General features: G+C 57.2%; 2 protein-coding genes and 1 pseudogene across 2 annotated transcripts; all 3 read right to left on the bottom strand.

The window, feature by feature from the left end:
- Positions 1 to 1,121: 1,121 nt before the first annotated feature.
- LOC115334405 (protocadherin gamma-A2-like) lies at positions 1,122 to 16,211 on the bottom strand. Its single transcript, XM_029998532.1, has 2 exons — positions 15,074 to 16,211; positions 1,122 to 3,285 (listed from the first exon to the last, which is right to left on the bottom strand). Exons 1-2 carry the CDS (start codon positions 16,025 to 16,027, stop codon positions 1,447 to 1,449), a joined length of 2,793 nt encoding a protein of 930 aa, XP_029854392.1. The 5' UTR covers positions 16,028 to 16,211; the 3' UTR covers positions 1,122 to 1,446.
- Positions 7,818 to 10,829, bottom strand: LOC115334415 (protocadherin gamma-B1-like). Its single transcript, XM_041119330.1, has one exon. The coding sequence runs from the start codon at positions 10,664 to 10,666 to the stop codon at positions 8,156 to 8,158; it is 2,511 nt and encodes an 836-aa protein (XP_040975264.1). The 5' UTR covers positions 10,667 to 10,829; the 3' UTR covers positions 7,818 to 8,155.
- Positions 16,212 to 20,218: 4,007 nt separating the features above from the next.
- On the bottom strand, positions 20,219 to 23,983 carry LOC115334424 (annotated as a pseudogene).
- Positions 23,984 to 27,452: the final 3,469 nt, after the last annotated feature.

The following is a 27,452-nucleotide window of genomic DNA, read 5'->3' as shown; positions in this document are numbered from 1 at the left end:
ATTATATGCAATAGTTGCTGTATAAAAGAGACACACCTGATGAATCTGGTGTGCTTGATTTGGGGAAAGTCCAGTGAGCACCCAGGCCTGAACAAAAAGCAATATATCTCCTGAGTCTGTCAGATTGGTCTATAGCACAGTGGGTAACAAATCTGCTTTTAGGACAACAACACTACTTTGAAGAATTGTAAAATGTTCTCAAGGGCATAAGCAACATGCAGCTCTGATACAGACCCAGTTATCAAAGCATCACCTCAAAGACACCATCATCCTACTTCAGCACATTGGGCAACTGGGAAGGTACATGACTCCAAAATCTGAACATAAAGTGTACGTCTGTGCACAGTAACTGCCATTCCCAGGAAACATCATGCAATAGGAAAGCACACTGATGAACCCACAACTTGGATAGCTGGAGTCCGAGCAAGGCAATAACCAAAAAATAAGACGCCTCCAGACTCATTTTCAGAACACCAACAATAAACCCTGGGAATCGACAAAACACATGCCATGTCTCCACCAGTACCTCCTCACACATAGCACCCTCTCGAGACTCTCCTCAAACCCTTCACAGGTTGCATGGTTGTCCTTGACCTTCATCATTTGCAGATAGACTCCACCCAAAGAAAAGCTGCACAGACAACTTCTCCTTAACAGGGAGAATATTTGACTTCTCAGCATGTCCATGTGACAAGCAAGAGCATTTCTTCCAGTAGTATTTTAAGGAAACACTTCTATGAAAGTCTCTCTCTCTTTACAGCTGTAAACATGAAAGGCACATAGGGGACAGTTAGCCAGATGTAACGCATGTGGTCTTCCACACATTATCACAGGCAAAAGCCCACCTCCACATCATTACAACAAGCAAGTCGGGACATTAAACACACGCAGAAGGGAAGGGATGACAACATACTCTTCTAGATTATGGCATAACTCAGGTGTTTTGTAGGTTACAAAACCAGGGCTGGCTCCTCCCAAAGCTCCCTTTAGGGCACTTGCCATAAGTATACAGTTAAGCTGTTAGTTAGAAACATCACCACAACGTGCAAGCACACAGGAGGAACCTCCCAGGGCTCCCTATGCAGCTGGAACAACGTGTCTGACTTGGGCCAAACTTACCCGGGAAGCCAAAACTCACATTGCATGATACTACAGATGGGCACCGAACAGGGAAAGGAGCAAACCAGATCTCTTGTGTCTGGTTCCACAGCCCCTCACAAACACCTCCCAAGACTCTCGTCTCCAAGCCGTCACAAGTTGCCTGGTGTTCGTTGACCCTCATAGTTTGCAAGCACTTGTTATCAAAGGGCCAGAACCCAGACCCTTTGTCCTCGACATGCACCACTACCACGCCACGGACCTCGCCGAGATTTCGCTACATCTCCGTACTGAGAAGGAAGATAACATTGCCTGCTCACTAGTCTTCTGGAAAGAAACCTCGGGGCTCTACGAGTAAAAGAGGAGCTGTCCTCCGGGAGAGGCTGGGTCAGTGAACAGCATGTAACACATCAGCGACGTGATAAAAGCAGCAAGCCCCCCTGAGAGGAAACTCCAGCAGGCAACAGCAGCCTCCCGCTTCTCCTGCCTCCCGCAGCAACTGTCACGCTGAGCCGCGATCCCCCGTTCACCTCCCGGGAGCAAGAGGCGCCAGCGCCCCGCGCGTCGCTGAGCGAAGCTTTGCCTTCCCGCTACCTCCACCCCCCGAGGCAGGAGACAGAAGTCGGGGGGAAAGGGCGGAGAAGCAGCGGAGGGAAGCGCCGCGCCGCGCCGCGCCGCGGGGAAGGGCTGGTGGGAGGAACTCACCGGGGGAGCGGCGGGGTCCGCGCGGCGGGCGCCGGCAGGGTCCTCCCCGAGCAGCGGCGCGGGCTCGTCGGGCGGCGGCCGGGCCGGGAGGGTGTCGCAGCAGCTGCCGCCCGACAAGCGGAGCTGGCTCTTGCGCGAGTCGGCGGTGAGCGACACCTCGTGCGAGTAGGAGTGCAGGAAGGCGCGGACGCCGTCGATGCCCACGAAGTGCGAGGCCGGGACGCCGCGCAAGGCGCCGCTGCCCGCCGCCAGCAGCTGCGAGCGGCGCCAGCGCCGCAGGCGCAGCGCCAGCAGCAGCAGCAGGAAGGCGAGGAAGAGGCAGGACACGGCCGCCACGGCCACCACCAGCCACCGCGTCAGGCTGCCGGCCGGCTCGCCCGGCGCCGCCGCCGCCGCGCTGCCCAGCTCCGACAGCAGCTCGGCCACGCTCTCGGCCAGCACCACCGTCAGCGTGGCCGTGGCCGACAGCGCCGGCCGCCCGTGGTCCTTCACCACCACCACCAGGCTCTGCCGCGCCGCGTCGCGGGCCAGCGGGAAGCGCGCCGTCCGCACCTCGCCGCTGTGCAGCCCCACGCGGAACAGCCCCGGCTCCGTCGCCTTGGCCAGCTCGTACGACAGCCACGCGTTCTGCCCCGCGTCCGCGTCCACCGCCACCACCTTGGCCACCAGCGCCCCGGGCTCCGCCGAGCGCGGCGCCAGCTCCACGCCCGCCCAGCCCGCGCCCGGCGCCGGCGCCGGCGGCGGGTACAGCACCTGCGGCGCGTTGTCGTTCTCGTCCACGATCACGAGCCGCACCGACACGTTGCTGCTCAGCGCCGGCGCGCCGCCGTCCTCCGCCCGCAACCACAGCCCCACCTCGCGCACCTCCTCGTAGTCGAAGGAGCGCAGCGCGTACAGCGCGCCCGTCTCCGCCTGCACCGACACGTAGGACGAGAGCGGCGCGCCCCGCACCCGCCCCTCCGACAGCCGGTACCGCACGCGCGCGTTCTGCCCCCAGTCCGCGTCCGCCGCCCGCACCGTCAGCACCAGCGCGCCCGCCGCGTTGTTCTCGGGCAGCCGGGCGCTGTAGCGCGCCTCCGCGAACACCGGCGCGTTGTCGTTCACGTCCAGCACCCGCAGCGCCAGCACCGCGCTGCTCCACAGCGCCGGCGACCCGCCGTCCGCCGCCCGCACCGTCACGTTGTACTCCGCCACCTCCTCCCGGTCCAGCTCCCTCGCCGTCACCACGCGGTAGTAGTCCTCAAAGGACTTCTCCAGCTGGAACGGGAGCCGCTCGGCGATGCTGCACCGCACCTCGCCGTTCGCCCCCGAGTCCCGGTCCTGCACGTGCAGCAGGGCCACCACCGTCCCCGGCGGCGCGTCCTCCGAGATCGCGCTCAGCGACGACGACACTGTCAGTTCGGGCGCGTTGTCATTGACGTCTGTCACCGTGATCGCGACTTTGGCCGTGTCGAAAAGCTCTCCTCCGTCACGTGCCTGCACCTCTAGTTCATGTGAGGAGATTTCCTCAAAGTCCAAATCTTCCTTAAGGGATATTTGTCCTGATTCAGAGTCTAAGTTAAAAAGTTTCGACGACCGGTCCGAAATTTTATGGAAACTGTATTTCACTCGCCCGTAGATGCCCTCGTCGGCGTCGGTGGCCGTGACGGTGACGAGGGTGGAGCCGACGGGCACGTCCTCCGGCACACGCAGCGTGTACTCCGCCTGGCTGAACACGGGCGCGTTGTCGTTCGCGTCCAGCACCGCCACGCGGATCCGCGCCGTGCCCGTCCGCGCCGGCTCTCCGCCGTCGCTCGCCCTCAGCACCAGCTCGTGAAACGCCGCCTCCTCCCGGTCCAGCGCCTTCGCCAGCACCAGCTCGGGACGCTGATCCCCGCCGGGGCCCGCCTGCACGCCCAGCGAGAAGTGCTCGTCGCCGCTCAGCTCGTAGCTCTGCAGAGAATTCCGTCCCGAGTCCGGGTCGTGGGCCTCGGCCAGGGGAAACCGCGACCCCGGGGCTGTCGTCTCGCTCATTCTCAGCTCCGTTTCCGCCTCTCGGAAGCTGGGCGCGTTGTCGTTAATGTCCGTGATTTCCACTTCGATGCCGTAAACCTGCATTTCCCCCTCCACTATCACCTCACAGCGCAGCACGCATCGCTGCGCACTCTCGCAGACCTGCTCTCTGTCTATCCTCTTCGCCGTCACCAAATGTCCCGTCTTCCCGTGCAGAGCGAAATACTGCGTCCTACCTCTGTCCAAGATGCGGACGCCGCCGTCGCGGAGCGCCGGCAGCTCCAGCCCCAGGTCCTTGGCCACGTCGCCCACGAACGAGCCCTTCGGCATCTCCTCGGGAACCGAGTAGCGCAGCTGCCCCCACGCCGCCTCCCACGCCGCCACCAGGACGCACCACAGCAGGGCTCGCTCCCGCCGGCCCCAGCGCCTCCCCGCCGCGCACATCGCCGCCGCGGCCCCGCCGGACCCGCACCGCCGCCGCACGCTCCTCGCAGACCCTTCCCGCTCCGGCTCTGACTCCGGCCCCGGCTCGCCGCTCCCGGCCGCTGCCGCCGGCTCCTCCGCCTCGCTGCAGCACGGCTCCGCACCGCGGGGACGCTCGCAGACCGCCCGGCCGCCGAGCCAGCCAGCCAGCCAGCCAGCGAGCGAGCCGGGCCGCAGCGGGCGGGGCTGCCGGCAGCGCTCCGGCCTTCCTCTCGCTCCTCCTCGGTCAACAGCGGCGCCCGCAGCCTCCTCCCGGCACTGCAGGCACCGAGCGCTGCCGAGCGCTGCCCGCCCTGCCTTTCCCGCGGGCAGCGGGCGGGGACGGCACCGTCGCCACGGGGACAGCGGGGCCCGTCCCGCGGTCATCTCCTGCGCTGGCTTTTCGCCAGCCCTTCTCTCCTTCGACCCTCGAGGCGATCACGACCAGGAGGAAGGCAGGGGCCTCCCGCGGCCGCGCTGCTTCAACCGCACGGGAAAAATCACTTGCTAACGCCGAGACGTGCCGAGTAAAATAATGTCTCTTCGTCTCACATGCAGGTGATTACGAGCCTCATCCCATTAGTGCGAAGCCACAATCTCCAATTTGTGTAGCAGTCATGCCTGAATGACTGGTGCAAGGAGAGCAAGAGGAAACAGGCTCTGAAATACAAACCGGGATATTCAGACACACACACCCCCCCCCGGAGAACCAGCGGTATCGGGCTCCTGAAACCAAGCGGCAGGGACTTTGCGTTAAATACCTCCGTTCATAAGGAACCGCTTGGAATTAACTACGCCACGACCATTGGCTGAGATTAGACTTTTAAAGGCTGAAGCAGGCACATGGAGCCACTTGGAAAGAAAGAGGACTTTTAAGCTCGCAAGGAACCCCAATTCAATATCGAGAAGGAATAGAGAAACTTTTACAGGCAGTTCTTCAACCCAAGGAAGTTCCAATAACACATTGTAAAGCCCATCAGAGAGGGAATAGTGAAATGATAAAGGGAAGTCGAAAAGCGGATCAAGTGGCAAAAGCAGCAGCTCTAAAAGAGTCAACAGTTGAAGGAGCCTTAGTTCCAGCACCTCGTTTAGAATCATCACCTGCACAATATACTGAGAGAGAAGATCAATTGCCAGAACAATTAGATTGTTCTAAGAATGATCAGGGATGGTGGGTGACACCTTTAAAGCAACTGCTACTTTCTGAAAAGATGATTAAAAGTCTATTTAAAAGATTGCGTCGAGAAACACATTCAAGAGCAAATGCATTGGCATTGACTGCCAAAAAGATAGGTCGTAGGACCAAAAAATGCAACATCTGACAGACATATTAGTTAAAAGGTGTGCTATTTGTTGTGCTAATCATCCAAAAAAATTACCAGGAGTGTTACAGGAGAAGTTGTGAAACAAGGAATAACTCCTGGGGAATACTGGCAAACAGATGTTATGTCACTACCAAGGTGTAGTTCATTCAAATATTTCTTGATGACAGTAGATACCTTTTTTGGTTGGCCAGAGGCCTTTCCATGTCGTCCCAAGAAGGCTAGAGAAATCATTAAGGCCTTATCAAAAGAAATTTTCCCTAGGTTTGATATTCCAGAAGGTATGTCTTCTGATATAGGACCCCATTTCATTGTAGAAATCGTAGCGGGAATTTCTAGGTTTTCGGGTATTCAAGGGAATTTACATGCCCCTTGGAATCCACAGTCCAGGGGTAAAGTAATCTTGTAGAAATATAAGAGCGGCAACGGAGAGAAGGTGCTTGAATAAAATCCCGCACGAGTTTGGATTCTCGCTGACTGGATGGCTACAGAGTTTACTACAGAACCTAATCATTTTGGTTATTACGGTGTTTTTTGTTTGTATATTGTTTGGATGTCTCAAGAGTTTCATCATGAGACAGGCATCTCAACCATAGGTATTAGTGATAAGAGATAGAATGTGAGACGTGTTAAAATATATTGACACTTCAGAAGTCTGAGAGGGGGGAAATTGTTATCAATTAATATGCATAATATGATTGAAACAACCAGGGAACTGCTAAAGTCCTGGGTACAGCTCCCATCGGTTAATATTTAAAATAAGGAAATAAAAACTATACACTATAATTGAGGTTTAGTAACTAACTGTCAGACAATGGGGCTTCATGTTTATGTCAGAAAAGGTAATGGATTGTGGTCTGGTCAATAAACCTCGAAGAACCACCTGTAATTGCCAAGACAGTGTAAGAAGTAGGTAAGAGGCAATTCCTACGGGGGGACATCGCGACCACCGACTCTTTGACCACCTACTCCAATGAGACCACCTACTCAAAAGAAGACCATGAAGGAAGAAGACCGACTCTGCGCACTAATTTACATGACAGGCGAAGATGAAAGAACCAATCGTTAAGGGAAATAATAGTGAATATATATCACTTAATTAGATAAACGTGGGGAGTTTTGAGACAAAGGTGTGCTGTCTTGAGACAGGCACCCGTTCATGCGCATCCATGAAATTAGTTTAAAAATACCTCGACTTTGTGTGGTATTGCCTTGCAGGCCGGGAAAACGAACGCCGTTTGTGGGACAACAATACGGAACACGCTTGAAATTAACTACAACACGACTGTCGGCTGAGGTTAGACATTTAAAGGCCCAAGAAGGTGGGGTCAATCAACTGAGAATCTCAAACCGTACCACAATCTCTAACACGAATTTTTGTAGCCGTCCTGCTTGAATGACTGCTGCAAGGAAAGCAAGAGAAAACAGGCTCTGAAATACAAAACGTGATATTGGGACACACACCCCACACACACCCCGGAGAAATAAGCATATCGGGCTCATGAACCCACGCTTCAGAAACTTTCCTTGAAATACTCCCGTTCATACGGCTCGTGGAGGGTGATTGCAGCCATACGACACCTTTGCGTTGCTCCTAGTTTTTCTTCTGCGCCTATTTTCCCGCTAGTCGTCAAGTCCCGACGGTGTTTTAGAACGGGATGAGAGCAATGGAGTGCTTCAGTGAAGTCACTGAGCTAATGGCTACATCATTAAACTGTTGGAAGACCTACAGAGGCAGCTAATACCGAAAAAGGAAAGTTAACGGACTTGAATGGGTGACTTCCCATTAGGCCACATAAATTACGGGTCTGCATACTTCACAGGCATTTACACCTAAACAATTAATTCGATAACGTGAAGGAATCGACTAGGAAAGGGCGATGACCACCAGAAAGAAATGACACGCCTCCCGTGGTTGTGTTATTTCTACCGCAGGGATAAATGTTTTTCTTATGGTGATACAATGAAGATATAAAGTGCTCTTAATATTCCGTGCAGAGCATTACCAGTCTTGGCCGTCAGTTCAAAAGCACAATCTCCACCACCACTTGCACAGCAATTAGCAGCAGTCGTGCTTGCACGACTTTTCCCTCACCCTTTCCGCAGATCAAAAGTGTGTCACACTGGGACGCCACCAGCCACATTAGTTTCCCTAACCCCCAGCCATAGCACAAGGCAGCAATGAGGATTCCCCCTCACAAGGAGTCCTCCTTAGGGACGGCCCTCTACTCTCCACTTCGTTGCTTTTCGGCTGCACATCGGAGGCCGCTCGCAATCAGCCTCCGTTTCGCCCCACTTTGTTTTTTGTAGGTTGTTTTGTTTTGTTTTGTTTTTACAGCCATACACGGTACGGACCGTGCTTACACTTAGGACTTGCTGCTCCACTCGAGAGTAACTCAGCAGCAGGCAGCGATGCACATGCCCCCTCTGTTCGGGGCTCTATCACAAAAAGAAAACAACTAGCACATCGCACAGCCTTAGCGTTGGACCTTTCCTTCGTTCGTGGAAAGGGAGAGCGTCAGCAGGCGCCCAAGCGGCCAAAGGACGAGCAAGAGCCCACTCCCCTCGGCGTGAGCTTAGGAAAGGCGCAGAGGCAAGGACTGCGCGGGCTTACAGACCTGCGGGGCCTCGGCGTCCGCGGGCGGCTCTCCCGCGCCGGCGCTGCTGGTCGGGCTCCGCTTCCCGCAGGGCTCCGCGCCGAGAAGCTCCTCCGCGGCCAGGCTGGGCGGCGGCGGCGGCAGCCAAGCGCCCTCGGCGACGGCGCGGCCCGGCGCCACGCACAGGTTGTAGGAGTAGGGCAAGGTGCCCTCGCAGAAGTCGGCCGGGAAGGCGGCGCCGGCCACGGAGAAGCGCTGCGCGCCCAGGCAGCGCAGGACGGCGGGCGGCCCGGCCCGGCGCACCCGCGCCAGCACGGCCAGCGCCACGCTCAGCAGGAAGAGGGCGGAGAGGAGCGCCAGCGCCAGCACCAGGTAGAACTGCAGCTCCGCCGGCGAGTCGGCGCCCGCCGCCCGCTCGCTCAGCTCCGGCAGCGCCTCCTGCAAGCTCTCGGCCAGCACCACGTGCAGCGTGGCCGTGGCCGACAGCGCCGGCTGCCCGTGGTCCTTCACCACGGCCACCAGCCGCTGCTTCGCCGCGTCCCTCTCCGACACGGCCCGCGCCGTCCGCACCTCGCCGCTGTGCAGCCCCACGCGGAACAGCGCCGGCTCCGGCGCCTGCACCAGCTCGTACGACAGCCACGCGTTGCGCCCCGCGTCCGCGTCCACCGCCACCACCTTGGCCACCAGGTACCCGGCCTCGGCCGACCGCGGCACCACCTCGAACGGGGCCGCGGCCGGGGCCGCCCCCGCGCCCGCCCCCGCCCCCGCGCCCGCCCCCGCGCCCGCGCCCGCCGCCGGCCACAGCACCCGCGGCGCGTTGTCGTTGCGGTCCAGCACGAAGACGCGCACCGTCGCCGTCGAGCTCCGCGCCGGCGCCCCGCCGTCCTGCGCCCGCACCGCCACCGCGAACTCGCGGCACTGCTCGTAGTCGAAGGAGCGCTGCGCGTACACCGCGCCGCTCCGCGCCTCCACCGACACGTACGGCGCCGCGCCCGCGCTGCCGCCCGCCAGCCAGTAGCTGACGCGCCCGTTGGCGCCCGCGTCCGCGTCCCGCGCGCGCACGCGCAGCACCGGCGCGCCCGCCGCGTTGTTCTCCGCCACGTAGGCGCTGTAGGCGGTCTCCTCGAACACCGGCGCGTTGTCGTTCACGTCCGACACCTCCAGCACCAGCGCCGCGCGGCTGGAGAGCGCCGGGCTGCCCCGGTCCCTAGCAGTGATGGTGATATTGTATGCGGAGACCTTTTCTCTGTCCAGGGCACTAGCTATTATTAGTTTATAGGTTTTCTCTGATGACGGTTCTAGTCTGAATGGCAAATCGCCGTCAATGTTGCAGCTCACTTCTCCGTTATCCCCCGAGTCTCTGTCACGGACATTGATCACAGCTACAACTGTGCTCGGGACGGAATCTTCGGGTATCGGGTTCAGGATAGGGAGGAAGGAAACGGTTGGCGCATTGTCGTTCACATCTAGAATGTCTATGTGCACTTTGGCGTGCGCACTCAGCCCTCCTCCATCCTTGCCTTCAACACTGGCTTCGTAATATTTCCCCTTTTCATAATCTAAGGGGCCTGTAACCTTCACATCCCCTGTCCTGGAGTCCAGCGTGAAGAGCTGTCGAGCACTGTTTGCTATGTCACTGAAAAAGTAGGTAATTTCTGCATTTGTACCTTCGTCGCCGTCAGTAGCTTTCACCTGAAAAGCTAAGGAGCCCTCTGGCACGTTTTCCAGCAGTCGAACTTTGTAGATCTCCTTGGTGAATACTGGCGGGTTGTCATTTGCGTCGGTCACATTAATCTTAATCTGGGTGGTCCCAGACCGGGCTGGATCCCCGCCATCCACCGCTGTCAGTATCAAATGGTGATTTCTCTGTTTTTCTCGATCTAAGCTTTTCTCCAGCATTAATTCCGGCTGCTTCGTCCCATCAGGACTCTCCCTCACTACAAGGGAGAAGAATGGGTTGGGGGTAAGCTGGTAGTTGTGTAATGAATTCGCCCCAATATCAGGGTCTCTGCCACTGCCCAGTGGGAACCTGGCCCCAGGAGGCGTGGACTCGATCATTTCTATGGCAATAAATTCTCTGTCAAATTGCGGCGCATTGTCATTGATATCCTGGATAGTAACGCTCACATGAAATATATTGAAAGGGTTTTCCACGACTGCCTCCAAACTGAGGACACAGGGCGACAAGGCTCCACAGATGCCCTCTCGGTCTATCCTCTCGTTTACCCGCAGATTTGTATTATCTTCGCCGAGAGTGAAGTACTGCTTTTCGTCACCAGAGACTATCCGCAGCTTGCGTGCCGGCAGGTCGGCCGGGCTCAGCCCCAGGTCCCGCGCCAGCGGCCCCACCAGCGAGCCTCTGCCCAGCTCCTCGGGGATGGCGTAGCGGACCCGCTCCGGCGCCGCCCGGCAGCACACGGGCAGCAGCGCGGCCAACAGCGCCACCCGCCCGGCGACTGCCCGGCCCTGCGCTGCCGGTCGGACCTCCATCGTCTGCTTTGCTGAAGCACGTTCTGCAGAATTTTTATTTAGGCTTCCCGAGCAGCTGAATCAGTACCTGAGAGAAATAAATATATGAAATCCCTGTTGTCTGTCGCAGGACAAGCTGAGTCGGGCAGTTCCTGCTCCTCTCTCTGCTCTGTTCGGTGCGGAGCGGCACTGCGGGGGCGCTGGGGCCGGGGAGGAGCCGAAGGCGGAGCCGTTTCTCAGCCTTGGCCAACAGTGACACCCTGAGTCCGTGCCTGAGAACCGCAGCGTCCGCGAGGAAGAGAACAGCCCGAAGGTCCTGCTACGCGCGTCCTTAAATTGCACTCACAGGTGGGTTGGAAAATACAGGTGTTGTCAGTAGCTCGAAACAGTAAATTTGTATCTGTGCTGAAACGATAATTCCCACTCCCTGATTTCCTTACACTTGCAAGTCTTCTGCAGGACAAATCCTCTATTGCTCGGAGGATGTGGGGCAGGATCTCTATCTCTGCCTCACAGTGATCTTACTGGTTCTAGGGTGAGGGCGCGGGCGTGTCCCCGCTGCCATCTCATCACCACAGTGAGAGAAACGGCAGGACGGGAAGAACGCTGAAGCACTGCTCGTAGATAGAGGATTTATTTTCTATAGCTGAGAGATCCCGAGCTAGCACTCAGCTTTCCCACTTTGAACGGTGATCGCTGATGGACGAGGAAAGCCGGGAATCCCAGCCACTGAGAAAACCACAGCTGTCACACCAGACCTGCCAGATCCCATCTCTTCCTACATTCAAAACCCCAGACCATCTTATCAGTGCCATACAACCCAGCTCCGCATTTCTTGTGTCTGTACTACGTCCTCATCTCCTAAGCCGGCCATTACTTACTGAAGTGGGTCTCAAACCTTAAGAATATTTTTCTGGCAAATGTCGACGGCGGTTACGGTTGCTTGAACAAGCCAAGAGAAAACAGACAGGTCTCTCACGAAAAGCTCTTGTATCTCTCCTGTGCATTAAAACTTCGTCTCTCTTATGGTAAAGAAAAAAAAGACCTGAAGGAAGGCTGTATCACCACAGCCCCTTATGCAGAAGATAAGAAACGGTTAGAAAACCCTCCAGACTACCTACCCAGTGAAGTAGCTCTCGCATATACACCAACGCTGACTCTCTGTAGATGCCCATGTGAAGCCCTCCTCCCCTTCTCAGTAAGGTGTGGTTAGAAAATATGTTTTCCTGCTAACCCCGGCCATTCATCCAGTGGAGGATAATTCCTTTTCCTCCAGCTGCACCTATACAGAACTCACGGTAACAAATGAATAAACTGTCAGAACGAGGAGCTGGTTTGAATTTGTAGTGTTTCAGGAGTCAATTAGCAAGCATATGAGCATCTCTACGCGAGGTCGAGAGAAGGGTGTTGATATTTATATAGGACGGGAGGACTCTGCTGAAACACGTCACGATCAATTCACTGCCTCCTATATGGCGAGAATTGCTTATCACAACCCAGACACGCATTTTCATGCATCTTCACCCACGAAGCACCCTCCAAATCTCTGTTTCCAAGCGGAAATTGATGTCTCCCAGTTCCAGGATTTTCTCTTCCCCCTTGTACCCGAGCCTGAGGGCAACAGCACAGTTAAGTCCCAGGAGGATGCAAGTAAGAACCAGCCTGCATCAGAGAGGGAAACATTTTCTTCCCACATGCATATCGCATGTGAGTTTGTGTCTGATGGACAGCAGCAGAAGGGGGTAATGACTACAAGGTTAGGTCACGTGAATCATAAGGTTATGGCTCAGTTTACATTCCCACCACACACAAAAGCGCCTGTACAATTCACAATATTTTGACAAGGTCTAGAATCGGCACAAAAAATCTGTGCAGCCCTTCACCAGCAACATTACAGTATGATTTTCTTTCCACTTGAAAGCCGTCATTTTTATGTGACACCAGTTTACTTTGTTTAAAACGCAATGATACAATGTATCACCAGGTTAAATAGCAGAATAACAAACATAGAGCAACGTCATGTTATTCATTAATTATATTCCTGAAGTCCTAAAAGCCTGTTCAGTCCATGATGGAAGATCTGTAATGGAGAAAATAAGGCCAGCCGCTTCCAAGACGCCTGTTTGGTAGACAGGCTTTCAGAATAGAATTCAGTGTTTGGCAGGAAAAAAGCTTTTAATATTATAAGGCAATCAAAGAGTAAAGTATTTTATATTCTTAGATTAACTCGCATTCAGAAATTAGACACACGATAAACAGACTGTGATGAATCGTACTTTGTTTTAAAATATTTTCCATCTGTATTCTAGTAAATATACTCTATTTCGATATCTATGCCTGTACACTAATCGACAACTACATTTATATGGAATCCAAACGTTAAGTCACAAAGCCCAGCAGTGGGAAAGAACTCGATGGGATATCAGAGGAATTTTTCACTACGTAATACGAATCTATTCGTAGAACTTTAAGGGTCCTTCAGCGGGATTGATTATTTTGTTTGTTGAAGGTGGATTTCCAAGTAACCTGGGACTTCAGAGATTTTGACTTTCGGACTACAAGGTTGTTACCAGCATTTGAGAGCTGATACAGGGGATGGCAATGAAATTCTGGGAACTGGGTACTAGCAAGTGCTTAAACAATTCCAAGGAAGTATCAGAGGAAGACCTAGAGACTGAAGTTTCTTTCTTCAGTTGCACACGCAATGGAACCTTCCAGCCTTTGAGAAAGCTGGATACAATGAGCTCAGCCCAGCCGGTAGAGAACATGGTACATAAAACACACACAGAAGACTCAACACACATTCAAGGGGAGACATTTGCGAGCTGGTGACTATCGTAAAATGTGGTTTCCAAGACTGCGAAGAGTGCACTTAAAAATGTCGTGGCTAACCGAAGAATCCTAAGCACCACGTACACAAAAGAAAGTTAAAAGAAATTAAGGTACCTGAAAGGAAACTTGGCCACCATTCTCGGCAACATGATCTCCCGTAGGGACGAGATCACCCGAGGCTTCAGCCGGCGGCCGGGCCGGGAGGGTGTCGCAGCAGCTGCCGCCCGACAAGCGGAGTTGGCTCTTGCGCGAGTCGGCGGTGAGCGACACCTCGTGCGAGTAGGAGTGCAGGAAGGCGCGGACGCCGTCGATGCCCACGAAGTGCGAGGCCGGGACGCCGCGCAAGGCGCCGCTGCCCGCCGCCAGCAGCTGCGAGCGGCGCCAGCGCCGCAGGCGCAGCGCCAGCAGCAGCAGCAGGAAGGCGAGGAAGAGGCAGGACACGGCCGCCACGGCCACCACCAGCCACCGCGTCAGGCTGCCGGCCGGCTCGCCCGGCGCCGCCGCCGCCGCGCTGCCCAGCTCCGACAGCAGCTCGGCCACGCTCTCGGCCAGCACCACCGTCAGCGTGGCCGTGGCCGACAGCGCCGGCCGCCCGTGGTCCTTCACCACCACCACCAGGCTCTGCCGCGCCGCGTCGCGGGCCAGCGGGAAGCGCGCCGTCCGCACCTCGCCGCTGTGCAGCCCCACGCGGAACAGCCCCGGCTCCGTCGCCTTGGCCAGCTCGTACGACAGCCACGCGTTCTGCCCCGCGTCCGCGTCCACCGCCACCACCTTGGCCACCAGCGCCCCGGGCTCCGCCGAGCGCGGCGCCAGCTCCACGCCCGCCCAGCCCGCGCCCGGCGCCGGCGCCGGCGGCGGGTACAGCACCTGCGGCGCGTTGTCGTTCTCGTCCACGATCACGAGCCGCACCGACACGTTGCTGCTCAGCGCCGGCGCGCCGCCGTCCTCCGCCCGCACCCACAGCCCCACCTCGCGCACCTCCTCGTAGTCGAAGGAGCGCAGCGCGTACAGCGCGCCCGTCTCCGCCTGCACCGACACGTAGGACGAGAGCGGCGCGCCCCGCACCCGCCCCTCCGACAGCCGGTACCGCACGCGCGCGTTCTGCCCCCAGTCCGCGTCCGCCGCCCGCACCGTCAGCACCAGCGCGCCCGCCGCGTTGTTCTCGGGCAGCCGGGCGCTGTAGCGCGCCTCCGCGAACACCGGCGCGTTGTCGTTCACGTCCAGCACCCGCAGCGCCAGCACCGCGCTGCTCCACAGCGCCGGCGACCCGCCGTCCGCCGCCCGCACCGTCACGTTGTACTCCGCCACCTCCTCCCGGTCCAGCTCCCTCGCCGTCACCACGCGGTAGTAGTCCTCAAAGGACTTCTCCAGCCGGAACGGGAGCCGCTCGGCGATGCTGCACCGCACCTCGCCGTTCGCCCCCGAGTCCCGGTCCTGCACGTGCAGCAGGGCCACCACCGTCCCCGGCGGCGCGTCCTCCGAGATCGCGCTCAGCGACGACGACACTGTCAGTTCGGGCGCGTTGTCATTGACGTCTGTCACCGTGATCGCGACTTTGGCCGTGTCGGAAAGGCCCCCGCCGTCTCGTGCCTGCACCTCCAGTTCGTGCGAGTCACCTTCCTCGAAGTCCAGGCTCCGCACCAGCGTGATGGCTCCCGTCTCAGTGTCCGGCTGGAAAATCTGCGAGGCTTTCACTGAAACGGTATGAAACGAATATTTCACGCGCCCGTAGGTGCCCTCGTCGGCGTCGGTGGCCGTGACGGTGACGAGGGTGGAGCCCACGGGCACGTCCTCCGGCACACGCAGCGTGTACTCCGCCTGGCTGAACACGGGCGCGTTGTCGTTCGCGTCCAGCACCGCCACGCGGATCCGCGCCGTGCCCGTCCGCGCCGGCTCTCCGCCGTCGCTCGCCCTCAGCACCAGCTCGTGAAACGCCGCCTCCTCCCGGTCCAGCGCCTTCGCCAGCACCAGCTCGGGACGCTGATCCCCGCCGGGGCCCGCCTGCACGCCCAGCGAGAAGTGCTCGTCGCCGCTCAGCTCGTAGCTCTGCAGCGAATTCCGTCCCGAGTCCGGGTCGTGGGCCTCGGCCAGGGGAAACCGCGACCCCGGGGCTGTCGTCTCGCTCATTCTCAGCTCCGTTTCCGCCTCTCGGAAGCTGGGCGCGTTGTCGTTAATGTCCGTGATTTCCACTTCGATGCCGTAAACCTGCATTTCCCCCTCCACTATCACCTCACAGCGCAGCACGCATCGCTGCACACTCTCGCAGACCTGCTCTCTGTCTATCCTCTCCGCCGTCACCAAATGTCCCGTCTTCCCGTGCAGAGCGAAATACTGCGTCCTACCTCTGTCCAGGATGCTGAGGTCGCGGTCGCGAAGCGCCGGCAGCTCCAGCCCCAGGTCCTTGGCCACGTCGCCCACGAACGAGCCCTTCGGCATCTCCTCGGGAACCGAGTAGCGCAGCTGCCCCCACGCCGCCTCCCACGCCGCCACCAGGACGCACCACAGCAGGGCTCGCTCCCGCCGGCCCCAGCTCCCTCCTCTCTCCGCCATTGCACAGCCCAGCAGCAGCTGCCCGCTCGCCCCTCCGCCCACAGGAGCCGGCCTGCGGGTCACCGCTGCCGCCGCGCTCCTCCCGCCGCGCCTTCCCCCGAGCAGCCTGGCTCGGCTCGTTCCCACCGCGCTGCTTCGGGCGCGGACCTTGCAGCCCCGCGGCTCACTCGCCGGCTCGCCCTTACTCTGGCGCCCGCCTCCCGAGCCTTTCGGCCCATCGTGAGCCAACAGCGACACTCGCAGCCGCAGACAGCAACTGCAGCTCTCTGGCGCTGTGAAGCGGTCCTCCGCCTTTCTGGCTTCCCACTCCTGCTCAGCCAACCGCGCCTGCTGCAGCCCCGCGTTTCCCATCATTCCTGCTAACAGTGCTTACAGATTCGGGGGACATGCATGCATTCAGAATAGTCTCTCTGACAAGTCCTGCCCACCGCATTGCTTCATAGAATGACGTAGTGATAGAATGATATAATGACAGAATGGTAGAATAGCATCATAGCATCCTAGAATCCTAGAATGATTTGGGTTGGAAGGAGCCTTTAAAGATCATCTAGTGCAACCCCCCTGCAATGAGCAGGGACAGCTTCAACTAGATCAGGTTGCTCAGAGCCCCGTCCAACCTGACCTTGAATGTTTCCAGGGATGGGGCATCTACAACCTCTCTGGCCAAACTGTTCCAATGTTTCACCACCTCCATCATAAATTTTTTTTCCTTATATCTGGTCTGAACCTACCCTCTTTTAGTTTAAAACCATTATTCCTTGTCCTATCACAACAGGCCCTGTTAAAAAGTCTGTCCCCATCTTTCCTGTAAGCCCCCCTGAAGTATTGTAAGACTGCAGTCAGGTGTCCCCAGAGCTTTCTCTTCTGCAGGCTAGACAACCCCAGCTCTCTCAGTCTTTCCTCATAGGAGAGGTGTTCCATCTATCTGATCATTTTTGTGGCCCTCCTCTGGACCTGCTCCAGCAGGTGCCTGTCTTTCTTGTACTGAGGACACCAGAGTTGGATGCAGTACTCCAGGTGGGGTCTTACCAGTGCAGAGTAGAAGGGCAGAATCACCTCCCTCGACCTGCTGGCCACGCTGCTGGTGATGCAGCCCAGGATACAGTTGGCTTTCTGGGCTGTGAGCACATATTGCTTGCTCTTGTCCATTTTTTCATCCACCAGTAGCCCCCAAGTCCTTCTCTGCAGGGCTGCTCTCAAGCCTTTCATCCCCCAGCCTGTATTGCCATGACCCAGATGCAGGACCTTACACTTGGCCTTGTTGAGCCTCATGGGGTTCACATGGGCCTACTTCTCAAGCTTGTCCAGGTTCCTCTGAATGGCATCCTGCCCCTCAGGCATGTCAACCTCACCACTCAGTTGCATTGCATGTCACTGGCAACTGTGCTGAGGATGCACTTGATCCCACTGTCTATGTCACTGCCAAAGATATTAAACAGGACCGATCCCCATATGGGTCTGTGAGGGACACCATTCATCACTGATCTCCATCCGGACATTGAGCCATTGACCACCACTCTCTGGTGCCAATCCAGCCAATTCCTCATCCAACAAACAGTCCACCCCTTAAATCCATCTGTCTCCAATTTAGAGAGAAGGATGTTGTGGGGGACTGTGCCAAAGGCTTTGCAGAAGTCCAGATAGATAATCTTCCCTTGTCCACTGATGTAGTTGCCCTATCATAGAAGGCCACTAGATTGGTCAGGCAGGACTTGCCCTTGGTGAAGCCACGCTGGCTGTCTGGATTTACCTCCCTGTACTCTGTGTACCTTAGCATAGCTTCTAGGAGGATCTGTTCCATGATCTTCCCAGGCACAGAGGTGAGGCTGACAGGTCACTAGTTCCCAGGGTCCTCCTTTCTACCCTTTTTAAAAATGGGTGCAATGTTTCCCTTTTTCCAGTCACCAGGGACTTCACCTGACTGCCATGACTTTTGAAATATCATGGAGAGTGGCTTACCAACTACATCAGCCAATTCCCTCAGGACTCTGGGATGCATCTTGTCTGGTCCCATAGACTGATGTATGTTCAGGTTCAGCACGTGGTCTTGAACCTGCTCTTCTCTTACAGTGGGAGGGACTTTGCTCCCCCAGTCCCTGCCTTGAGGTCCATCCACTGAAGAGGTGTGGGAAGAGAGATTGCCAGTGAAGACTGAGGCAAAAAAGTTGTTGAGTACCTCAGCCTTCTCCTCATCTGTTGTTACTAGTTTGCTAGCCATGTTCGTTGGGGGGGGGTACACTTTCTTTGACCTTCCTTTTCTGGTTGACATATCTATAGAAGCTCTTATTATTATTCTTTGAGTCCGTTGCCAAGTTCAGCTCCAGTCATGCCTTGGCCTTCCTGACCCATGGCCTTCCTGACCCCATCCCTACACAACTGGGATGTTGTGGCAACATACCTATACTCTTCCCAGGAAACCTTTCCCTGCTTCCACTGCTTGTGCATTTCCTTCTTGCCCTTTAGTTTGACCAGCAGGTCTCGACTCATCCATGCCCGTCTCTTGTCTTCCTTCCCTGATCTCTTATACATGGGGATCAAGAACTCTTGTGCTCTATGGAAACTGTCCTTAAAGATCTACCATCTCTGTTTTGCTCCCTTGTCCCTGAGGGCAGTTTCCCAGGGGGTCCCATTGACTAACTCCTTGAACGGATGGAAGTTTGCTTTCCTAAAATTCAGGGTCCTGACTTTATTCTTCGCCTGACCCATATCCCTCAGGACTGTGAACTCCACCAGTGCATGATCACTGCAGCCCAGGCTGCCTCCAGTCTTGATGTCTCTGATTAGCTCATTTGCACTGGTGACCAACAGATCCAGTAATGCATCCCCCCTGGCAGGGCTGTCTATTATGTGGCCTAAGAAGTTATCCTTCCTAAACAGCGCCTCTGATTAGCCCCTCAGGAAAGCTCAACAGTGTGTTCAGGCCCTCCAATGCACTAAACAGCCTCCCCCTCTCATAGCATAAAAACCATACTAAACCATCTAGTTAGGAACTGCACCAGGCACCCAGACCCTCAACTTGGAATGACCCAAGAAGCAGCAGTTTTACACCAGGACGTGCTGGTTCCTTGTGATCTCAGTAGGAGAGACACGACAACTCTCTTGAAGTGTCATTCACAACTCTGTTTACTACAGCTCACACTACTGGAAGAGATTAGCATAGATAATCCTATGGCCCTTTAGATGCAGAGAACACTGAGCAGAGTAGCTTCACAGAGGACTCCAGCCACACAGAACATGCTATGCAGACCCCAGTCACAGAAAAGAAAGAGTGCCCCTGATTCAGTCATTCAAGCCATTACAGGACTTTCTTACAAGAAAGCAATTCTATTCCCCATTTCTAGTGTCACAGTAAAAGAAGTTTGCATGCAGACTTCTTGCTTGCAGGTAGCTCTCTTACCAGTAACAAGTTGGAGCTGCCTGCAGGTTCCTCAGTTACAATGAGCTGGCTGAGCTTCTCCTGCTGACCAGGGATTTATGCAGCACAACACAGAATAGGACAGCATGGCACAGGCCTGCGCCTTCCCAGAATAACTGGATAGTGTAACACTCAGTCCTTGATGTACATTGATCTTCTGGTCAGCATCACTACACCAGCCTGCCCTCGGGACTTACCTTTTATCAGGGCCTTTGCGGAAGGGACGACTGTAGTCCTCTGTCTGCATTTCCCGAGACTGAATCCTCTCCCTGGTAGCAGTTTTTGATCATTAAATGCCCACCTCCTGGGGATCCCCCAAATACTCCTCCAAAGGAAAATGTATGCTGTCTTTCTGCTCTCCATCCCCCAAAACTTTTAGATTAAAAATACCTTCTCAAAACTCTTACAGTTGCTACCTGCAGCTGGAGCTGTCAGGAGACTTGGAAAGCTCACACCCCCCACCTGACTGCCTTGCAGAGGCCTTTGCACACCCAGGGCCCCTCTTCCCCTCACCTCCATCTAACTGCGCTCTGCCTCAGCCACAAGCTCAGTGCTCAGAAGACCTGCACCGCACTGGCCTGCCAGCAATTCCCTGCTCCCCCTAATTTCCCTGAATGCACCCTAGGCCTCATCTCCAAACTGAAGCAATGTACCCGCTCAACCTTACCTCAGCCCAGGGACAGCATGAGAAAAAAACCTCCCGGCCTTTTGAAAACTTTGACAGAGCTTTCCCAGAAAGAACCCCGCTGCAAAGACTGCTGTCTCCACACAAGCCATTCGATTGTCCTCTTTATTTCACTTTTACAAAAAAGGGTACCTCGATTTACAATGGTACAGGTTATAACTGCAGCACTACACAGCGTGAGGGTTTCGAATACTCCGGTGCCACACTCCCTTCATTCAAACCATCCGTTATTACACATGCGGTGACAGTCTTTTTTCAGAGGAGTAGGCAAGACAAGGTTCAAACACAGTGTGCAGAGTAGGAGAACGGGCAAAAAGGAGGATGCAAATGCTCTAAGACAAACACAGAGAATCCTATCGGGACAGCTTTCCACTCCCATCAAGGAGCTTCTGAAGTTGGGAACAACACAGATGAGACCAAGCTCAGCGGCCCTTTTCCAAGTTCATCTCGATTCTACCTTCAGAAAATGTTCTTTGAAGCCACTTGTACAGTTTCCCTACAATGCACCCAAACTCAATGAACGTGTTTTCACACCTCTGTACAGTTGCAGCGTGTCTCAACACCGTTTGTGCTGCTGTATTTCCAAGGTAATCCCAGCAAGACAGCCTGGCCGCCCAACCCCCTCTTATGGGACAAGGGAAGATCTCGTGTGTTTTACTGCTCTCCCTGAGAGAAGATAAGACTTCTGTACTCAAAGGGTCAAAACACCCTCCTTGCCTGATGAGCTGGAATTGTGCACATGGCAACAGTTAGATGTGAGCAGCTCCCTGCTTTGCCGGGCAGCAATAGTGCAGCCTGTGCAGGCACACAAAGGCTGTCCGGACAGACACAGTGACAGAGCCTACACATGTCACACAGAGACGTCCAGGGCCCAGAGGAGAAAGAGCCCCATGCTTGCACCACGTTGTAACACAGTACTCACAATTTCCTTGCTTTCCTGACTGACGAGGTGGGCTACGTGCCTTTCAGCGAGCATGTGATTTGTCTGCCCAACTGTGCCATTGTGTTACAGCACAGATAAGAGGTTCAGGGTCTTGCCTAACAGCAAGTGAGACAAGAACTTAGCCGGGGGCCCTGGACCTGACCCCACACGCCAAGCATTTCAGAAAAGGCTGAAACAGAGCTGAAACATGCCGTTGCCTGACTGAGGGAGCCTTAGTTTCCTTTGTTTCTTTAGTTTGGGAGGGGGAGACAATCTTCCTTCTGACTTAGAATTTGTGGGAAATCGGTGATGCCAATGGCAAATGCAGATTTACTCTGGGGGAACCGTTGCCACGTGTTGTAGCCCCGATCCCTTCCCGTCGCGAGGCGTGAGGCCTCTGGCTGTGCTTGACTCCATGCTAGTTGAAGGAAAGACTATTGAACTGTTCCGCAGAGAGCGTCCCTGGGCTGTCTGGTGCCACATCCTCCATGGTGACAGGGCCACGGGAGAATTCTTGTTCATCGCCGGTGCCCCTGCCCATGCCACTGTGCTGCGGTGGCAGGCTGGGGAGGATGGGCTTCAGGAACTTGAACTCACTGTTGCCCGAGCCCGTCGTGAGGCTGATCTCGTAGCAATAGGCGTGGGGCAGGGTCCCCGCAGCGGCCGCGTCAGCCAGGCCACTCTGCAAGTTGCCAGTGCCGTAAAGCACGTGCCCCCCCTTCAGCTCCTTGCTCTTGCACACCTTGCGCGCGATGAAGGCTGCCATGGATGCGAGGAAGAGGACGGAGACGAAGACCAACGAAATGATTAATAGGTCGTCAGGGAGCCTCCCTCATCCTCCGTGGCCAGGCTGCTGTGTGGTAGGTGCACGTCTGAGAAGTCATTGAGCAGGAGCGCGCTCAGTGCAGCGGTGGCTGACAGCGGTGGCTGCCCGTTGTCTCGCACCAGGACGACGAGCTTCTGCTTCACAGCATCCCTCTCTGTCACCGGCCTCCTCAGTCGCACCTCCCCACTTTGGGCACCCACTGCAAACAGCCCAGGGTCAGTGGCCCTCAGCAGGTGGTACGAGAGCCACGAGTTCTGCCCCGAGTCGGCGTCAACAGCCACCACTTTGGTGACGAGGTACCCCGCTTCAGATGACTTGGGCACCAGCTCGCTGGACGCGGGGCTGCTGTCCTGCGAGGGGTACAGCACCAGTGGCGCATTGTCGTTCTCGTCCACCACAACCAGGCGGACGGTGACGTTGGCACTAAGGGGAGGTGTCCCCGCATCGGAGGCGCTCACCAAGACCTCGATCTGCCTCACCTGCTCGTAGTCCAGAGGCCGCAGCACAAATACCTGCCCGTTCTCAGAGTTCACGGAGATGCAGGAGCAGGGAGGCCGCTCTGCAGGGTGGGCTGGTGCCAGGGAATACGTCACCTTGGCGTTGGGCCCCTCGTCGGCATCCGAGGCGCTGACGGCTCCAACGAGCACCGTGGGGACGTTGTTCTCACGCACGTACATGGTGTACGATGTCTGGTTGAAGACAGGCACATTGTCATTGACATCGGAGATGTCCACCGTGAAGGTCTGGGTGGTTGTGAGAGGAGGTGACCCCGCGTCTGCCGCTGTGACAGCGAGGGTGTAACGTGCCGTCTCCTCCCGGTCCAGCGTGCTCACGGTCACCAGCTCATAGTAATTCTTATAGGCCGGCCGCAGGGAGAACAATAGCTGGTCCTCAAGGGCACAGGAGATCTTCCCGTTGGCACCAGCATCCCGGTCCCTGACAGTAAAGAGGGCGACCACCGTCCCGGGTAATGCGTTCTCGGGGAGGGGGCTGCTGAAGGAACTGACCACCACCTCCGGCGCATTGTCGTTCACATCCACCACCTCCACCAACACCTTGCACATTGCCGAGAGGCCCCCGCCATCCGTGGCCCGCACACTGAGCTCGTGATTCTCTGCTGCCTCAAAGTCCAGAGGCTTCGTGAGTCTAATTTCACCGGTCACAGCGTCGATCGCAAACGATGAGTGGCTCTGGCCCACCGCTTGGCTGAACTGATAGGACACCTCCCCGTTAGGTCCTGCATCCCGATCGGTTGCCACCACGCTGAGAACCACAGAGCCCTCCGCTGCATTTTCCAAAACCTGCCCAACATACAACTTCTGCGTGAAGACGGGAGCGTTGTCATTTACATCTAGCACGACAATGCGGATTTGGGTGGTCCCGCTCCTAGGCGGAGAGCCTCCGTCCACGGCAATGAGGCTGAAGCCCACCTCCGCCTCCTCCTCTCTGTCCAGCGGCTTTTCCAAGACCAATTCCACATATTTGTCACCCTCACTCCGACTCCCAAAGGAGACACTAAAGTATTCGTTCCGGGGTGCAATGCTGTAAGCCTGGATGCTGTTGCTGCCAACATCCAGGTCCCGAGCCCCCTCCAGCGGGAAACGCGAGCCCGGGTTGCTCGTTTCCAGGATCTTAAAAGTGACTTGTTCCTCCGGGAAAGCGGGCGAGTGGTCATTGATGTCCTCCACGGCCACCTCGACCCGAAAGAACTGCAGGGGGTTCGCCAGCAGCAGCTCGAAGGGGAGCGTGCACGTAGCGGACTGCCCGCAGAGCTCCTCCCGGTCCAGCCTCTCCGCCACTACGAGGCGGCCGGTGCCGCGGTCTAAGCGAAAGTGCTGCCGGCCGTCCTCCGAGGCCAGGCGGGCGCGGCGAGCCGAGAGCTGCGCCGGGGCCAGCCCCGCGTCCTCCGCCACGTTGGCTACCACGGAGCCGCTCTCCCCCTCCTCGGCTACGGAGTAGCGGATGGGCTCGGCGCGAGCGTGCGGCAGGGAGAGGAAAGCAGAGAGACAAAGCACTTGCCTTGCGATCGCCATGTCGGGGCGGCGGACAGCCTCCGTCTCGCGGATCGCCCGCGCAGTCCTCCGCGGGAAGCGGCGCCCGGCAGCAGCGCGGCGGGGCGGGCCGGCGGGCGGGCGGGCGCCCTCCCTCTCGCCGAGTCCGGCCGGCGGCTCGGCTCGGCTGGCTCGGCTCGGCTCGGCTGGCTCGGCTCGGCTGGCTCGGCTGGCTCGGCTGGCTCGGCCGGGCTGGGCAGGGCCGGGCTGGGCTCGGCCGCCTCCCCGCCCGCAGCCGCTCGGCGCCGCCTTGGCCGGGAGCACCACCCTGCGGCCCGCGGCGGGACTGCGCCCGCCGCCGCCCGCTGCCCGCGCTGCCGGCTCGCCCCGGCACAGGGACCCGCGCGCACACGCGCGGCTGCCGGCCGCTCGCCCGCGTGGGGGCCCCGCGGCAGCACGCGCGCACACCGCGCCGGGGAGGCAAGCGCAGGGAAGGAGCGCCCAGAGCCCTGCGCGGCCGCCGCCTGAGTCCGGGCGCACGGGCAGCGCCGGCAGCTGCCCCGCGTCTTCCCCCGCTCCCCGCTGCCCAGAGCCCGCGGGCAGGCGTGCGCGCCCGGCTCCCGGGAGGCCGCTCCGCGCCCTTCGAGCAACACGGCGGCAAGACGAGCACGAGGCGTTTCCCACGGCACGGCGGGGCGGAGGCTCGGCCCGGAGGGACTGAGCCGCCTTCCCCGGCCGCAGAAACCGGGCGAGAGCCTCCGCCGGGGCAGCCCGCAGGTCGCAGCACGGCGCGGCACTACATCTACTCGGGAACGTCGGGCTGAGGACGGGGAACGGAGGCGGGTCCCAGCGAGGCTCAGGCGTGGGCGCGCCCGCCGGCCACCCGATCCGGAGCCTGAGCGGGACGAGGGGCTGTGCTCCCCGGGTTGCCCTCCCTCTCGCCCGCGGGCTGCGAGCTGCACAGCGGTTCTTCGTGCTTCGTCCTTGCCCGCCCCCGCAGATGCAGCTCTCAGGAGACTTGGAAAGCTCACGCTCGCCCCCCACCTGGCTGCCTTGCAGAGGCCTTTGCACACCCAGGGCCCCTCTTCCCCTCACCTCCATCAAACTGCGCTCTGCCTCAGCCACAAGCTCAGTGCTCAGAAGACCTGCACCGCACCGGCCTGCCAGCAATTCCCTGCTCCCCCTAATTCCCTGAATGCACCCTAGGCCTCATCTCCAAACTGAAGCAATGTACCCGCTCAACCTTACCTCAGCCCAGGGACAGCACGAGAAAAAAACCTCCCGGTCCTTTGAAAACTTTGACAGAGCTTTCCCAGAAAGAACCTCTCTGCAAAGACTACTGTCTCCACACAAGCCATTCCATCATCTTCTTTATTTCACTTTTACACAAAAGGGTATCCCGGTTTACAACGGTACAGCTTATAACTGCAGCACTACACAGCGAGAGGGCTTCCGAATATTCCGTGCCACACCGCCTTCATTCAAACCATCCGTTATTACACATGCGGTGACAGTCTTTTTTCAGAGGAGTAGGCAAGACAAGGCTCAAACACAGTGCGCAGAGTAGAAGGAGAAAGGGCAAAAAGGAGAACGCAAACGCTCTAAGACATCGGGATAGGCATCGGGATAGGCAAGGAAGGAGAGGTGGTGGAGTGTCTCTCTCTCTCTGTCAGGGAGGGTTTTGCTTGTACAGAGCTCCACAGTTGTGATGATAAGGTCGAGTGCTTGTGCGTAAGGATGAAGGGGAAGGCCAGCAAGGCAGCTATCGTGCTGGGAGTCTGTCATAGGCCACCCAACCACGTTGAAGAGGCAGATGAAACATTCTACAAGTGGCTGGCAGTAGTCTCACAATCGTGTGCCCTTGTTCTCACGGGGGACTTCAGCTTTCCGGATGCCTGCTGGAAAGACAACACAGCAGAGGGCAAACAGTCTAGGAGGTTCCTGGAGTGTGTGTGGAAGAGAACTTCCTGACACAGCTGGTAGGTGAGCCTACCAGGGGAGGAGCCTCGCTAGACCTACTGTTTACAAACAGGGAAGGACTGGTGGGAGATGTGGTGGTCGGAGGCCGTCTTGGGCTTAGGGACCACAAAACGATAGAATTCTTGATTCTTGGTGAGGTAAGGAAGGGGGTCAGCAAAACCACTACCATGGACTTCCGGAGGGCAAACTTTGGCCTGTTCAGGACACTGGTTGAGAGGGTCCCTTGGGGGACAGTCCTGAGGCAAGGGGTCCAGGAAGGCTGGACGCTCTTCAGGAAGGAAGTCTTAAAGGCTCAGGAGCAGGCTATTCCCATGCGCAGCAAGACGAACTGTCGGGGAAGACAACCGGTCTGGCTGAACAGGGAGCTTTTGCTGGGACTCAGGAAAGAAAGGAGAGTTGACCATCTCTGGAAGAAAGGGCAGGCAACTCGGGAAGAGTATAGGGATCTTGTTAGGTCATGCAGAGAAAGAATTAGAGAGGCAAAAGCTCAGCTAGAACTCAACCTGGCCGCTGTCATAAGAGATAACAAAAAATGTCTTTACAAATACGTTGGCAACAAAAAGAGAGCCAAGGAGAATATCCATCCTTTATTGGATGCAGAGGGGAACATTGCCACCAAAGATGAGGAGAAGGCTGAGGTACTCTAATGCCTTCTTTGCCTCATGTCCTTTAATTGTGAGACCAGTTATCCTCAGGGTACTCAGCCCCCTGAGCTGGAAGACAGGGACGGAGAGCAGCATATATCCCCCATAATCCAGGCAGGAAGCAGTTAATGACCTGCTACGCCACCTGGACACTCCCAAGTCTATGGGACCGGATGCGATCCACCCGAGGGGTACTGAGGGAGCTGGCGGAGGAGCTTGCCAAGACACTCTCCGTCATTTATCGTCAGTCCTGGTCAACAGGGGAGGTCCCACACCGACTGGAGGCTTGCCAATGTGATGCCCTTTTGCAAGAAGGGTCGGAAGGAGGATCCGGGCAACTACAAGCCTTTCAGCCTGGCCTCGGTACCGAGGAAGATTACGGAGCGGTTCATCTTGAGTGTGCTCACACGGCAGGTGCAGGACAACCAGGGGATCGGGCCCAGCCAGCATGGGTTCATGAAAGGCAGGTCCTGCTCTTGACCAACCTGATCTCCTTCTATGACCACGGGACCCACCTAGTGGATGAGGGGAAGGCTGTGGATGCTGTCTACCTGGACTTTAGTAAGGCCTTTGACACTGTCTCTCACAGCATACTCCTTGAGAAGCTGGCGGCTCATGGCTTAGTCAGGTGCACTCTTTGCTGGGTAAAAAACTGGCTGGATGGACGAGCCCAGAGAGTTGTGCTGAACGGAGTTAAAACCAGGTGGCGGCCGGTCACAAGTGGTGTTCCCCAGGGCTCTGTTTTGGAGCCAGTTCTCCTTAGTATCTTTATCAACGAACTCGGCCAAGGGATCGAGTGCACCCTCAGTAAGTTTGCAGAGGACACCAAGTTGGGAGGTAGGGCTGATCTTCTCGAGGGTAGGAAGGCTCTACAGAGGGGTCCGGACAGACTGGATCAACGGGCCGAGGCCAACTGTATGAAGTTCAACAAGGCCAAGTGCTGGGTCCTGCAATTCCGTCAC

This window comes from Aquila chrysaetos, chromosome 22, assembly GCF_900496995.4.
Source record: "Aquila chrysaetos chrysaetos chromosome 22, bAquChr1.4, whole genome shotgun sequence".
Taxonomy (NCBI): Eukaryota; Metazoa; Chordata; class Aves; order Accipitriformes; family Accipitridae; genus Aquila; species Aquila chrysaetos.
Note: the sequence above shows the minus strand (reverse complement) of the source record. Positions and strands in the feature narration are given on the sequence as shown.